Source organism: Dermacentor silvarum, chromosome 4 (assembly GCF_013339745.2).
Source record: "Dermacentor silvarum isolate Dsil-2018 chromosome 4, BIME_Dsil_1.4, whole genome shotgun sequence".
Lineage (NCBI taxonomy): Eukaryota > Metazoa > Arthropoda > Arachnida > Ixodida > Ixodidae > Dermacentor > Dermacentor silvarum.
Window position 1 is genome coordinate 195,125,684 of NC_051157.2, and position 16,424 is coordinate 195,142,107.

General features: G+C 48.4%; 1 protein-coding gene across 1 annotated transcript in view; it reads left to right on the forward strand.

Annotated features, from left to right (window-relative positions):
- Positions 1–12,081, forward strand: part of LOC119449156 (uncharacterized GMC-type oxidoreductase Mb1310) — a 65,114-nt gene extending 53,033 nt beyond the window's left edge. Inside the window, exons 9-10 of the mRNA XM_049666679.1 lie at positions 9,936–10,158; positions 11,799–12,081. Coding sequence (XP_049522636.1) covers positions 9,936–10,158; positions 11,799–11,943 — 368 coding nt within the window. The 3' untranslated portion in view covers positions 11,944–12,081. The remainder of the gene's footprint in view (positions 1–9,935; positions 10,159–11,798) is intronic.
- Positions 12,082–16,424: the final 4,343 nt, after the last annotated feature.

Below are 16,424 nucleotides of genomic sequence, written 5' to 3' on the forward strand. Positions count from 1 at the left end.
ACGAAAGCGGCGGGTAAGGCAGCGAGTCAGAAACGGTCGGAACGCCGAAGATACGGCTTTAGGCAAGAGACGTGAACGATTTCAGTGCTGCGGCAACGGTGGTCAGTAACCGAGGTAACAGGAGCTACGCGATAGTTCACGGCAGGTGTTCTATCAAGCACGGTATATGGGCCGCGATACCTGTGTGAAGAAATTTTTCACAGAGCCCTGGCATTCGAACTCGTGTCCACAGGAGCACTTCGTCGCCTGGGCGGAACGAAATGACACGACGGGTTGCATCACAACGGACGTTCCTCTTGTCCTGAATGGTCGCGGTGTGGGCGCGCGCAATTTCGCGGCAGTGGGCGACCCCGGCGGCGAAGTCCTCTGGTAGAGATGTGGAAGGAACAGAAGGCGTAGAGAGAAAGGTGGTGTCCAAAACAAAAGACGCGGTGCACGGACGTACACGAGGAAAAATGTGCTATAGTTTGTTGTGCGTTGAACGGCAGTATTATATGCAAACGTGACGAAAGGAAGTATAGTGTCCCAGTTTGTGTAGTCGGGTTTGACATACATGGAGATCATGTCGGACAGAGTTCGATGGAAACGCTCGGTAAGACCATTGGTCTGGGGATGGTATGCAGAGGTGGTCTTATGAATGGTGTTTGAGGCTTGCAGGACTTCAGCAAGAACAAGATAAAGAAATGTCTTCCCACGGCCACTTAGAAGAACACGAGGCGCACCGTGGCGCAAGATAATGGCTTGCAGGACAAACTCGGCGACCTCAGAGGCCGCACCAGAAGGAAGAGCTGCCGTCTCAGCGTAGCGAGTGAGATGGTCCACGGCGGTGACAATCCAGCGGTGGCCCGCGGGTGTAAGCGGAAGGGGTCCGTATAAGTCGATGCCCACGATTTACAAAGGAAACGGAAGGGCACGGAAAATGGTTGTAAAGGGCCGGCGGGAAGAGAGGTCGAACGTTTTCGATGTTTGCATGACGCACACGAACTGACGTACTTGGCAACACTAGTAGACAGGTTAGGCCAGAAACAGCGAGTCTTAATGCGGTCGTAGGTTTTATGAAATGCTTAGTGGCCAGCCGTTGCGTCGTCGTGAAAAGCTTGTAAAATTTGCAGTCGAAGTGAGAGAGGGACGACTGGGACCCATCGGTGACCGGTAGGGTGCTAAACTTGCCGCAATAGTGAGCCATCATGAAATTTAAACCGTGCCAGTTATCGTCTTAAGCAGCTGTTGGGAGGACGGGATAAGCCAGTGAGCCGGTCGATAATTGTGCGGCAGTACGTATCTGCAAGTTGGAGCGAGGCGAGGTCTTCTGAGGACAGAATGTCGACCGAGGTCACGAACCGTACCGGGGCCATGGTTGTGGTCGGTTGGCTGGGCGGTGCCGAACGGAGGGAAGGTGAGACAGGGGCATTTGGCGACAGCGGGCAACGAGATAAAGCGTCAGCATCTTGATGTTGCCTGCCAGACCTATGTGTAACAGTGTAGTCGTACTCCTGCAAACGCAGAACCCAACGGCCGAGGCGTCCGGACAGATTCTTCAGGTAGGACAACCAACACAGAGCCTGGTGGTCAGTCACAATTGTGAATTGGCGGCCATATAAATAGGGGCAAAACTATGTATGGACTATACGATGGCGAGGCATTCTTGTTCGGTGATCGTATAGTTTCGCTCAGCAGGAGAAAGAGTACGACTCGCGTAGGCCACGACTTGCTCTTCAGACGCGTGGTTCCGCTGCAGCAGTACAGCGCCTATTCCATGCCCACTTGCGTCAGTGTGGAGGATAGTAGAGGCTGTGTGATCAAAGTGACGAAGCACTGGTCCTGATGTGAGGCATCGCTTGAGGGTCTGAAAGGCGGCTTCACATTCATCCGTCCAGGTAAAGGGTATGGTCATGGTCAGGAGTTTATGAAGAGGAGCTGCGATAGTCGCGAAGCCACGTACAAAGCGGCGGAAGTACGACGCTAATCCGAGAAAGCTGTGAAGGTCTTGAGATGTGGTTGGTGTTGCGGAATGCTGTACAGCAGCGACCTCGTCGGGATCTGGCTCAATGCCGTGCTTGCTGACCACGTGACCTAGTACTTTGATGCTGCGGCTCGCAAATCGACACTTCTTAGTATTGAGCTGGAGACCGGCCTTGGCTAGACACGTAAGAACGTCGTCTAAACGTTCTAGGTGCTGGGTGAAGCTGGACGAAAAGATGACAATGTCGTCCAGGTAAAACAGGCAGCTTTTCCATTTGAGGCCGCGTAGTACGGTGTTGATCATTCGTTCAAATGTGGTTGGCGCATTGCACAGACCAAAATGCATTACGTTGAATTCGAAAACGCCATCAGGTGTTGCAAACGCCGTCTTCTCTTTGTCGGGCTGATGCATCGGGATCTGCCAATATCCAGAACGCAAGTCGAGCCTCGAAACGTATTCGGCGCCTTGTAAGGTATCCAAAGCATCGTCAATACGGGGCATAGGATATACGTCCTTACAGGTTAATTTTGTTTAGTGCCCTATAATCGACGCAAAAGCGTACCGAACCCTCCTTTTTTTTAACTAGGACAACAGGAGACGACCAGGGGCTTGCTGAAGGCCTTATAACGTTCCGTGCGAGCATGTCGTTGACTTGGTCTTCTATAACTTTCCGTTCAGCAGACGATACACGGTAAGGGCGGCGACGAATGACGCGGGATCCCTCGGTTTCGGTGTGATGAGCGCCACGGTTGTTTTACCCAAGCCATCAAAACACACGTCAAAGCAAGGTTGATGTTTCCTTAATATGGTCAGCAACGCATCAGTCTGAGTTGGGCTCAGATCTGAACTCAGTGGCCCTGAGAGCACTGGGTGAACCGTCCATGGGGGTACACTCGGCGAAGGAGGAAACAGGCGAAGCAGTGACGACACATACTGGTGCTGCGTCGATAAGCATGGCAACAGTGGACCCCTCCGGCAGCAGAAGTGGCTCTGACGTCGTGTTGTAGGCGGTCAGACTGGCGCAGCCGCGTGAGAAACGCACTAGACAAGAAGCGATGGCGATTCCCCGAAAAATGCTGCGCTGAGAAGGGGAAACCACTGCGTCGCCGTGGATATTTTCGCTAGATCTAATGGTGAGAATGCGGGCTTGGCCGGGTGGAAGAACAAAATCTGCCGCTGTGACAAGGTTGTGCGGCGAGGAATCGGCAGCGTCACAGAGCTCGGTGTCCGTAATATGTATAAGTGGTTGTCCGCACGAAATGACAGCAGATGCAGCTGACAAGCAATCCCAGTCTAAGATGATCGGATGAGCCCATGACGGAAGCGCAGTAAACTGTATATGATGGCGAATTCCGTCAATGAGGACACGAGCAGTACACTGTCGCGTTGGGTAAATCGGACTGTCATTGGCGCCACATAATACCGGACCAACATACGGAGTTTGCACTTTTCGTAGACGGAAGCATAGTGCGCAGTGAATAACAGAAATGGCGGCGCCATTGTCCATAAGAGCGTCGACAGAAACATCTTCCACACAAACAGCGAGTGAATTAGTCGGGCGAGCAGGAGGAATTGGGACAGTTCGCAAACAAGCAGTTTCTCCTCCAAAAACGGCAGCGTCTAGTTTTCCGGATGGTTGTCGAAAGAAGTGGAGGCAGGACGCAGGGGCGATGAAGTACGGCGGAACGGAGACGGGGAACGACGACGGGGTGAGCGAGAAGACCGGGACATGTTTTGGGACAACGGAGGTGAGGGCGAGTGACGAGACGAGGATATATAGGGTCCTGGAACGAGGCGTCCGATCTGGGCACATAGTCTCTCGCATAGGCGGAATAGCCACGTCGTTCATCATGCTGGCGCCGGCGGCAGAAACGATAGATATGACCACGTATGCCACAGTAGAAACATACTGGGCGGGAAGCGCGCCAGGTAGAGTCGTATTGTTGCACGGGGGCCTTCGCTGCCATCGAGGCCAGGTGCTCGCAGACAACGGTGGCAGGTGCAGATGGAACTGGGACCGCAGGCCGCGAAGCGATCTCGGCGTAAGAAGGTGCACAAACAGGCGCAGGGGACCGGGCATGTGTGACACTTTGCATGGATGCCAGTTCTTCTTTAATGATCTCGCGCAAATTGGGAGGAGAAGCGCGCAGAGACGCAATGGCCGTGTTGGCTGGACCATGGCCGTGAAGCTCCTCTCGCACATTGATGGGGATGAGCGCTCGCAACTCGTCGTGGTCGGTAAGTTGACGGTCGCAGGAGGCGCGTCGAAGACGAAGGGCGCAGATCGTGGCAAGGCGTTGGCATGTCGTGATGATGTCAGTAACTGAAATGGGGCTCTGGACTACAGGAGCGTTAAAGGCAATAGAGTTTATGCCCTTCAGGATATGGCGGATACGTTCCCCTTCGGGCATGTCACTCTGAGCGCGACGGTAGAGAGTCAGAACGTCTTCAATGTAAGAGGTATAGGATTCCTCGGCTCCCTGGATGCGGGTAGCGAGCTTCTGCTTCAATACTTCGGAGCGCCCAGCAGATGTGCCAAATATCTGTCGCAGTTGCGCAGTAAATGCTGGCCAATCAGGGAAGTCGCGCTCATGGTTGAAAAACCAAGTTTCGGCGACCTGCCTCAGGTAGAAGGCAACGTTGCTGAGCTTGTTTGACTCGTCCCAATGGTTGCAAACGCTCACCCTGTCGCACTGCTCAAGCCAGTCTTCCACGTCTTCGCCGCGAAGGCCAGAAAAAACCTGAGGGTCGCGTTGCGGTGCGGTGAAAGACCAAATAGGCCCAGCTGGCGGAGCTGAGGTGGTAGCAGCAGTGGATGCGGTGGTTTGTGCCATGACTGGTGTGGGCGAGCACAACCATCGACCAGAGCGGAGTTCCAGGGGTGACCGGTAGAGCAAGAAGACGGGGATATCAACGCACGCTCCACCACTTGTGAGACGATCGTCTCAGAAGTGGCAGAGCTCTTCTATTGTCACACAGCGCAAGACAGCCCACGAACACCAACCCGAAAAAATGATGATGATTATGAGGATGGGTATATACACATGAAGACAATGATGAAGTGCACAGTTAGCGCTCACAATATGTATGACCTTGAACTGAATTTGTTTTACTTTTTTTTTAAATACAAAACACGGAATAAGGTACAAAAAGGTGAAAACTCAAAACATTTTATGAAATATTATGTTCTCACAGTAGTCGCTCGAACTATTTGTCTAAGTTGTCCACAAGGCTAAGAAGCCGATAAAAATGTTTCAGAGATCAAAAAACATAACGCGTGTGAGCAAAACAATTGCAAACTTGCGAAAATTTCCTTTTTGAGGCATATTCCGCCGTCAATTGCATAGTGAGGTGGTCCAAGTAAAAATATGAAAGATAGTAAGTTACACAGCACCATTCAAAGGCATTTACTTATGCAAGTTTAACCGGAACAATTTTTGTTTTAAGCGAGAAAATAGTTCTGCAAGTTGAGTCCTTGCGTTAAACCCCAGCGTTGCTCCATGCTTGCTCTTCACTGCAGTGTACACTAGAGCCGACGTCAAGGAAACACATAAGAAACATTGCACCGTGCTCCAAGTGGAAGCTCTTTATATTTCGCTTTTGAAATCTTCGCTGGCATGTCAATTCACATTTTGTCACTTTAAACTCTTGGGTCACTGAGTATGACGTAAGTACCGCATGCACCGTTGAGAGAGATAATGGTTTGATGTGGCGAAACCCGCGTATTCCTTTCAATGTTAGTGCTCTTACAAACCATCCAGTGAGGTCAGCTTCATTTTCCTGAATAATTTCTTGGGGCACCCAGAGGGCTACAACATGCTTGATAGTTTTCTCCGCCCAATATAGCCCTATATTGGGTTGCAGTATATGTAAATAAATAAATAATATATAAACAGCTCACAGGGAGTCAGTATTTGATCTTTGTATGGCCTCTGGATATTTGCTCTTGCTGCCAAGCGCTTCACAGTTCCACCAACGCCGTCGCAAGCACTCTTGCTGTGTGAGGTGGCAAAAAATTCCACTCCGGTAAAAAATTGAAATCGTTCTTATGGTAGCAGAGGTTCATAACGTTCTTTATATTCTTGTACTGAGAAGCACCATCGGAAAAGTAACGAACTTTATTAACTTCTGGTAGACCAGTTTTCAACTTCTTAAGCACTTCTTTCTGAAATAACCAGACAGCAACTGTGTTGTGTTCTCGGAGGTCTGAAATCACAACAAACGACTTCACTGAAATGTCTACACTGTTCTCTCGTTAATTGAAGTGTATGACAATTGGATGCAACGTGGCCTGCGTATTTACCCAGTGGTATAATTGCGTGGCGTCTTGGACAATAAAACTGTTTATCCTAAAGGTTTACAGTGAAGTTGTTTATGCGGACCCTGTGCCATCGTTGTCGGACTTCGCTAGAAAGGGGCCACGTGACCTAGCGGGAGAGGAAAATAAGAGCTGCTATCTTATTCTTATACGCGAATCTTATATACGGTTGTCACACGGTGTATTTTCGGCGATCGAGCCAGAACAACATCGAATTTATCGACGATTGATTCCACCCTGCCGCGAAAGAAAGAAATCTTATGCTGGTGGTTTGCGGCCAACGAACAGTGCCCAGCGATTGAAACGCGATTCGAGGAGTGCCGGCAGCCACGTCAATTGTCAAACCAATCCAACCAATCGTCAAACGATTTCAGCGCCCGCAACTGCAGTGGTGGGCCTTCCGCCCAATATACGTCAAGTGGCACTACCTGCCAAATTTCGCGCTCGTCTAGGTCGGAAGGCAGAAGGATGCCAGGTTCTCTTCGATGCTAACCAAGATTGGAGATGGGAGGGCCTTTGAAGCAGACGATATCTCGATGCAAAATCACGCAAAAGCGAAAATGAGGTGAAATAATGGTGAAACAAAACTTTTACTATATAGACTGCTTGCGAAGTTTGATTTGCAGGGTGTCACACTCGGTGTAACTAACACAGATTTATTATTCAATGATCTCCGCGGACTGGAAGGGGCGGTGATTTCTTTGTACCGCGCCCTTCAGCTGGTATCCGTATTGCCGAAGCTGGCAGCGTTCAAGCCTAGCGTCCAATTGAATTCGAGCAGTGGAGCGCTGGTCCTGTGTATATTTGCAGCTGATGGCAAAGTGTGCTGCAGTGAAGACCAAGCAACGGGCAACGCTGGGCTTGAACGCAAGGACTCAAATTCCATAATTATTTTCTCGCTTAAAAGAATAAGTTTTCCGATTAAACTTTCAGAAATAAATGCTATAAAATGGAACTGTGTAACTTAGTATTTTTCATATATTTACTTGTACCACCTCACTATGCGATTGATGGCTGAATATGCCTCAAAAAGCACATTTTCTCAAGTTTGCAATTTTTTTGCTCACACGCGTTATGTTCTGTGATCTCTGAAAGACCTTTATCGGCTTCATCGCCTGCTGAACTGCTTAGAGAAGTTGTCTAATGCCTACTGTGAGAACATAAAATTTCGTAAAGAATTTCGAATTTTCTCCTTTTTTGTACCTTCTTCTGTGTTTAAAGGGGAAACTGAGACATCCACCCAAATGTAGCAATTTGCTACAATGGAAACCCAACCGGGTTCCTCGAAAGAAAGCCTCGCAGTTGAAGAAAAATTCGTCCTGGTCCGGGACTCGAACCCAGGACCAACCCCTTTCCGGGACAGCCGCTCTACCATCTGAGCTAACCAGGCGGCTAGCAGATGGCAGGGCGAAGTCGAATTTGTCGACAACCAGGACGAATTTTTCTTCAACTGCGAGGCTTTCATTCGAGGCACCCGGTTGGGTTTCCATTGTAGCAAATTGCTACATTTGGGTGGATGTCTCAGTTTCCCTTTAGTTACTTATCTCCACCTAGCGGATTTCCGCTGAACTATTACTTCTTCTGTGTTTTATATTTCAACAAAAGTAAAACAAATTCAGTTCAAGTTCATATGCATAAAAATGTCTGTTTTATATGTATTAAAAAGTTTCATAGTGATTGGTAAAAATGTTTATTGTGTACAAATTTTTTTGTTATACTAGGTTTTGCTACCGCTTGCAAATTTAATATGGCGGCCACGGCGCGAAAAACATTTTTTTCGCCAATACCAAGCTGGCCTAATCTTTGCAACAGGGACGAAATAAGCCATGATTTTTTTTTTGAAATCGAAGATGCTCGTGCGCGAAGTCTGGAATAGTGGCGTGGAATAACTAATATGTGAAAGAATCAGAAAAGCATGAGTTCCATAGTCATACGCACTCGTGTACGTAACGCCTCCGAAAAGACATATTGGATATAAAACGTCTGGCACATTAGGTAGCTCTTAGTATAGCAGAAAATGCGTAGTACAGATACGGCCGCAATTGTAAACTTGTGTCGACTGTCCTTGCGCCGGTTTGAAGCCACGCCCACGGCGCATTGCGGTGGTTACTAAGTTTGAGATCTGTTGGCCAGGAGTGGGGCCAAGTGCCTGCGGCGGAAACATGCGCTGCACTTTTGTCGAAGTACTGGGCCAATATTTTGTAGCGATGCGTTATGCTTTATTCTATACTAGTCTTATCATCCACCACTCACGGCCGGCTGATCGCGTTGATAACGTGAGCGGGTCACCGCTCTGACCACTGACCAAGCGTGAAAAGCGCGAAAAGGCATTAGCATTGAAAAGGCATAGCTACAAAATACCGGCCCTGGACTCATTGTTGGCGCTCTTGGCCGACAGATCTGTAATCAAAAGGTATCGCTATTCGCTATCGCCGGCGCAGTGCGGAGCTGACGCCTCGACTGCTTTAGACAAGTGTCGCTGTATAGTTCGCGGCGAATTTATATAACAAATATCAAGGAGCACATATTCCTTGAATAGATGCTCTGAAATTTAGTTTGTAATCATGGGGGCAATGTGTGGCATTCTTTTAACGACTTACAGTGGAAACGCGACGATGCAACATGAAAGGATTGACGTATAACAATCTTGATAAAGAAGTGCACTCGTTTATGCTCGATAATTTCGGTGACGTTCCAGCATGATATATCAAGCGCTTACAAAACACAACTAACGGGTAGAAAGAATGTCAATGAAAAGTGGGGCTGCCCTGCTGCTCCAGATGGGAAATTAGCTTCCCCAAAAAGGTCGAAGGGGCAAATGGCAAATGTGCTTGCGTCGGGACAAGACAGCATCAAAATCAGGAAGAACAGTGACAGGATATCATCATCATCATCATCATCATCATCAGCTTATATTTATGTCCACTGCAGGACGAAGGCCTCTCACTGCGATCTCCAAATATCCCTGTTTGTGCTAGCTGATTCCAGCTTGCGCCTGCAAATTTCCTAACGTCATCAGCACACCTAGTTTTATGCCGTCCTCGACTGCGCTTCCCTTCTCTTGGTACCCTTTCTGTAACTTTAATTGTACGCCGGTTATCAATCCTACGCATTATATGGCCTGTCCAACTCAATTTTTTTCTCAGATTATAGGTCTCAGCAGAGAGAGAGCCAACACATGATACAAAGCAGAGTTCAATCGGTGACGTCCGATTCGGTGGCGCTGCGTAAGCTAGTTTAATATATTTATAGCAGAGATTTCGATAAAACAAATAGTGAAGCCACTAAACTAAGCCTCATGGGGGAAAAAGGACATTATTGCAGCCCAAGCCTTCCATTCAGCATCCGAGATAATGGGCACCTCTTCGTTTGTCAGCACGTGCTGCAAACGCTTTCATCGAAGGTAATATGGCCGAGAATGCCAGTGACTGAAAGAATTAGGGGTGCCACTCGTTTAAGCCCTTGCCTTCAGTGGTGTTATTTGCTAAAAAGGCGAGCAACAATGTTGTTTACTGAGCGCTCTAAGGGTTCGATACAGCAGTGCAAAATTTCAATGTGATGACCGCAGAGCTGAGCGCCCGCGTTTACGGAGCATTAGCAAGACAGCAAAGGCCAAACAAAAAGGAAATGCGCGCGTTTTGCACTCGCTCGCAGGCACAAAGAAGTTCATCGACAAGATGCTGAGCACGGATGCTATGAAGAGTATCGGTGCCAGGATGTGGAATGTTACTTTCCCTCCGTGTGCTGGGGCAGGACCCCTCTGGAGTCAGGGCTACATTGAATGCGTGTTCCGGCACTTCGGCCAAACGGTGTGGCATCTGTGCTGCACTGTGGCCATGGGTACTCACCCTGAGGCGGTCCTGGACGAACGCCTACGGTAGGTATGAGCGAGGAGCTTTCGCTCAAATTTGTACACCTGGCCTCGTTTCCGAGCATCTAAAGTGCATTGCCAAATGCACACAAGTCACTTGAATAGGGCTCTCACAATTCACCACTTCTTAGATACATGCTTCTTGGACATACACCTCACAAGCAGCAGCGTGGTACGAACACCCGGTATGTTCCTTTATTGTGGTTGCCAATGCACTTGGAAGAAAAGAAAACGCGATGCTTTCATGCTCTCATGTAGAAATGAGAAAACAATTTCAAAAGTATGTGTTCAACGTGGAGCTCCAGCAATCCCAGAGAAACATTTCAGGTTGCCACGGACGAAGGCCTGTGAAAGCATGCAGCCGCCCCTCGAAGTGCAATGAAACACCAGCGTGTGACTGAGATTTCATTTTTTACGCCCTGAGCCGCATTGTGAGGAACTGAGAACAGTTTGTCAAAACGTGCTCTATCATGTCTGAGAAGTCGACGGGCAAATAGGGAGACAGCAAGAGAACCGCAACGCTGGTGACAGTCTTCATGCTAACTTATATGGCACGTAATTTAAGTTTTCTTTTTCAATCACGATGTATACTGTAAGAGACTATCGTCAGCGCGGCGTACAGATCCGGACGTTATGCTGGCTTCTTTTCTCGACAGCACACTAGAGGGCGCAACATACGGAGTACGTAAGGCACAGTGTCGCCTTTTACACTTTGCGAGGTTTCCACGAAAGCCTGCAAAAATCCGTAAAATGTTACCTCGTTAAGATAACATCGTCGTGTATTTCTGAATATATTTCAGGAGCGAAGAGAAAAAAGCCAGCGACAGTGCGGGCTGCCTTAATTTTTTTTATTTGAATATACTGCAGGCCCTTCACGGCCCGTGGGGGAGTGGTACAGAAATGTAGTGATAAAAAAAGACATTGTGAAAAGTCAATACACTCAATGCAGTTAATAAAAGAGTCGATGTTATTGCAACACACAATATTGTTAGTTAACTTGTTCCACTGGGAAATGGGAAATTTTATTGCTGTATTATCCACAACAAGAAAACAAAAACATTAACTTCAAATTTTAAGGTAATACAGTATGAAAATTGATATCAACGATTACAATTCATTTAATATCTTATTCTTACATAAGAAAATTATATTTAATGATTCTTCCCTTTTCTACCCACTGCCGCCCGATTCACGGCCAATCCTTCTCGTACTGGGTTGTGCTATACATACAGGCCCCAAACCAAAGGGGCTGCGTAATTTGTGCTCAGAAAAAAAAATATGGTGAAAGTAGTGAAAGGTAACAGGAGAGAGAAGATAAAGAAGCGGGGTGAATTAAGAAGCGGGTCCATAGGTTATCATGTGAATGCATTGCAGTGCGCTATAATTATTTGAGTCCATAACCTAGTTCGCATGTACTCAAGTACCAGAGGCAAGTGGTTAGGGCATTAATGGTAGCTCTAACAAATTGTTGTCCTAAAATTATTACTTTTATTCCCAACTGATTTAGCTGTTTATATTAAGTGCACGAGGAAAATTGTAGTGCGTCACATCCATCTACGCGGTCCGGTTCCCTAAACATTTGGTTCAGGTTACATGAAAAACCTTGTGATAAGTGGGTTTTTTTCATATGGTCATTGTGTGCGCAGGGTCCGTGGCAACGTGACTGGTCTGCGCGTTGCCGATGCCTCCGTGATGCCCGACATTGTGAGTGGTCACACAAACGCGCCGAGCATGATGATCGGAAGCAAGGCGGCAGCCATGATTATAGAGGACAACGCACTTTCCCGCTGAGGAGAAATATCCGGCACCAGCGGCAACGGGGAAAATCGCTGCTAAGCTAAGTTTGAGCTCGGACACTGAGCCACTGTCGACATCACTGTCACCCAGCCGAGGCACATGATGCGTACAACAGCGTCTTGTGAGAATAAAGTATCCCCTTCATACAGAGCGCGCCGTCCGAATGAAGTGTCTATTAATTTTCGTATGTCCATCATGCAGCCTTGACTAAGGCGCTGATAGTGCATTAGTGTGTTTGATAAGGAAAATTGAGAATGGTGTAGGAACAGTGACGATATGGGTGGTCCTGAGAAGACGGCGACATCTCTGAAATGCTTCGGTAAAAGCGACATTGTAAATTAACGCTTTTGCGAAAACTTCCCGGGAAGCAACCTGCTCTGCGAGGCTCGTTGTGTGCTGCTATGCTGCACCTTACGATCCTTACTATACTCGACTTGGAAAAGGTCTGTAACTTCTGAAACGACGCAGCCTATTAGACATGTCGTTTCAGAATGCTTGCGCTGCTTACGCAAAGTACACGACGACTATGACACTCACCTTTATCAAGAAAAAACTCCAAAAATCATGGAAAACCCTAGAGTCTACGAAGAGGCGGCTTGAGCATTGGTGGCGCATTAAAAGCCAGCCGAACGCCAGAGAATGGGCAACTACGGCAATAAAGGCATGATTTTTTTTGTCAAGTTCAATTTTAATATCATATTACCAAGGTCCCATCTGCGTTTCTTCTCTTGTAGATTTCCTTTGACTCTTCCATTCTACATTCAATTCTGCAGATTAGAAAGTCCTCCTTCAAAGAGACGTGCCACAGCTTCGTGGAACCGCAGTGTTATTACGTCAACTATACGCTTGTCATTTTGAGTATAGGCATGTATGGTTTATAGATATATATATTATAAGACCGAGACCAACCAAGCTGTCAAAAGGGAGGTCGCGGCGTTTGTTGTCAAGGCGATGTTTGCGCTCAGCTTTGGGGTAGCTTCCGTGCTTTGCCGGGACTTTGATGGCAATGTGCAATTCAGGCAGCAAAATCTTCTGTAAGGGACGCGTGAGGCGAAGAAGGTGCTAAAAAGAATTCTTTGTCGAAAATGGTGGAAGGAGATCGTCCATACACAAGGCAGAAGGGCTGTAGCCGGTAGTCCGTTGAATAGCAGTATTATATGCGAATGTCACAAAAGGAAGAACTTTATCCCAGTCAGTGTGGTCAGGACGGATGTACATGGAAATCATGCCAGACAGCGTACGGTGGAAGCGCTCAGTAAGGCCATTGGTTTGCGGATGATAGGTAGAAGTAGATTTCTGCACGGTATCATCGGCCCAAAAAACTTCCTCGAGAACTTGTGTAATAAACGTCTTGCCGTGGTCACTCAGAAGAACGCGAGGAGCCGCGTGGCGCAAGACGATGGAGCGCAAGAATAAGTCGGCGACCTCAGAAGCGGTACCGGATCGCAGAGGGGCAGTCTCGGCATATCTTGTTAAATGGTCGACTGAAGTTGCTATCCAACGGTGACCGGAGGGTGTCAAAGGCAAGGAACCATGTAAATCAATGCCAACAAATCAAAAAGTGCGTCCGGACAAGGGAAAGGTTGTAGTGAACCGGCTGGAGGGGATGTCGAGCGTTTGCGGTGCTGACATGAGGGACAAGAGGCAATGTATTTGGCCACCGTTGTGGATAGTCCTGGCCAGAAGTAGCGGGTCTTCATGCGGCCGTAAGTCTTGTGGAAGCCTAAGTGGCCAGCCGATACATAGTCGTTAAGTGCCTTTAATACTCGCAGGCGAAAGCAGCAAGGTAGAACTGAAACACACCGGTGACCTGTTGGGTGGTAAACGTAGCGGTGTAGCACGCCACCTTCCAGGCAGAATTGTCGAAGCTGGCGTCGCAAGCGGCTGTTGGGTGGTTCGGCGAACCCACTAAGGTGATCCATGAGAGTTCGACAATAGGAGTCGGCCCGCTGAAGCAAGACCAAATCAGAGCCTGATGAAAGCGTAACGTGGTCCAGGGGTGATATCGAGAGCTGGTGGGAGGGAGGCGTAGCATCGGAACGACGTGGTGTGGAAGACGACGGCGCGTTCCCGGGAGAGAGCGAGAACGGGCAGCGAGACAATGCGTCTGCATCATGATGACTTTTTCCAGACTTTTATGTTATTGTAAAGTCGTATTCCTGCAAGCGGAGTATCCAGCGTCCCAAGCGTCCTGACGTGTTTTTCTTTGATGACAGCCAACACAGAGCATGATGGTCGCTGACGATGGTGAAATGGCGACCGTAAAGCTATGGGCGAAATTTCTGAATCGACCAAACGATAGCCAGGCGCTCTTCCTCTGTAATGGTGTAGTTTCGCTCAGCTGGAGCAAGTGTTCGGCTGGCATATGCGACGACTTGCGCCAATACCTTGTGCGCTTGCGTCAGTATGGTGTATGGTGGGGGCTCGATCATCAAAGTGGCGAAGCACTGGTCCGGAATTAAGATGCTGCTTAAGAGCTTGAAAAGCCTACTCGCAGATGTTAGTCCATGTGCAAGAGGCACCGTTAACCAGTAGCTTGTGTAGATGAGCTGCTATTGCAGCGAAGCTGTTTAAAAATGGACGAAAATATGTCTCCAAGCGGAGGAAACTAGGTAGATCTTTTTGCTGCTGGGGGCGATGAAACTGGATAACAGCACTAATCTTTTTATGGTCTGGCTGGATGCCATGTTTAGAGGCGACGTGGCCTAATACTTTTATCGTTCTGCTTGCAAATTTGCCTTTTTTGTATTGATCTGAAGACCAGCATTTGCAAGGCACTTGAGAACTTCGTCTAATCGATGAAGATGTTGACTGAAGTTAGATGAAAAGATGACAATATCCTCCAGATAACAGAGGCAGGTCTTTCATTTTAGTCAACGAAGTACGTTATCTATCATGCGCTCAAATGTGGCGCGAGCGTTACAAAGGCCAAAAGGCATGACGTTAAATTCATAAAGTCCGTCTGGTGTAGCGAATGCGGTCTTTTCTTTGTCAGTCTCGTTCATAGGAATTAGCCAATATCCTGATCGAACATCAAGGGTGGAGAAATACTCCGCCCCTTGTATTGTGTCCAAAGCGTCGTCAATTCCTCGTCTCGGATATACGTCCTTGCGTGTGATCTTATTGAGCGCTCGATAATCGACCCAAAGCGAACGAAGTCATCTTTTTCCTTTACCAGAACAACGGGAGAAGCCCAGGAGGTCGATGATGGTCGTATTATCTTCCGCGCAAACATGTCAGCAACCTGTTGCTCAATGACCTTTCTTTTGGACGGCGATACACTATAGGGGCGCCGTCGTATTATAGCGCAACCATCGGTTTCGATGCGGTGTGTGGCCACAGAAGTTTGGCTCAACACAGGAGAACAGCTATCGAAACAGGCTTTGTGCTTCGCCAAGACCGCCAGTAAGGCTTCGGACTGCGCGGCTGTTAGGTCAGAACCAAGAACGGCTGGAGGAGGGAAGGAATCATCCAAACCAGAGGCTGGTGCTGGCGATGAAGAAGGGCAAAGCGAGACTATAGAGATAGGTTGAGTGTCGGCGAGGGTTGCCACAGCCATCCCTTTGGGTAGCATCACCGGATCTGGGGTCATGTTGCAAGCAGACAGAAGGTCTCGGCCACGTGAAAACCGGACGAGACAGGCGGCAATAAGAATTCCGCGAGAAGTACAGCAGCAGGAAGAAGGGGCGACTAGAGCGTCTCCGTCGGCGATCTTACTAGATTTTACGGCTACAACGTCTTCGTGACCAGGACGCAGAACGTAGTCTACAGCGATGGCCAAGTTCACGCATGTAGGTGAGGAGTCCGTAATAGGTGCAAGCGCAGTATCCATGATATGGACAATTTCCTCTCTACATGAAATAATGGCTGAAGCAGAATGTAGGAAGTCCCAACCCAGTATCATTTCATGGATACACGTTGGAAGGACGATAAACTCAACGTGGTGGCGAATGCCGTCAATGAGAACACGAGCAGTACAATGTCCGTCGGGGTGAATGAATGCATTATTAGCACCACGCAAAATAGGTCCAAGATAAGGCATTTTTACTTTCCGGAGCCGTGAACACAGATCACTACGAAGAACAGAAACGGCGGCACCGGTATCGATGAGAGCTGACGCTGGAACCCCTTCAAGAGTTACATAAAGAATGTTGGCCGGGCGAACAGGAGGAATTTTCGAAGACCGATAGGAAGCAGTTTCCCCTCCAAAACTGCAACAGTTAGTTTTCCGAGTGCTGGTGGGCAAGATGTGAAGTGGGGCGAAGCGGTGATGTAGAGCGCCGGTAAGACGAAGGAGAACGACGTCTGGCCGAACGGAAACTATGAGGCAGATTGAGGAGGAGACGGAGAACGCTGCTGAGGTAACGAATACAATCCGGGATAGAAGGCGTCTGGTCGGCGAGTGCGGTCTCGCTCGTGCTCAGCATGCCTCGACTTTCATCCTGCTGGTGACGGCGGCAGAAGCGAGATATATG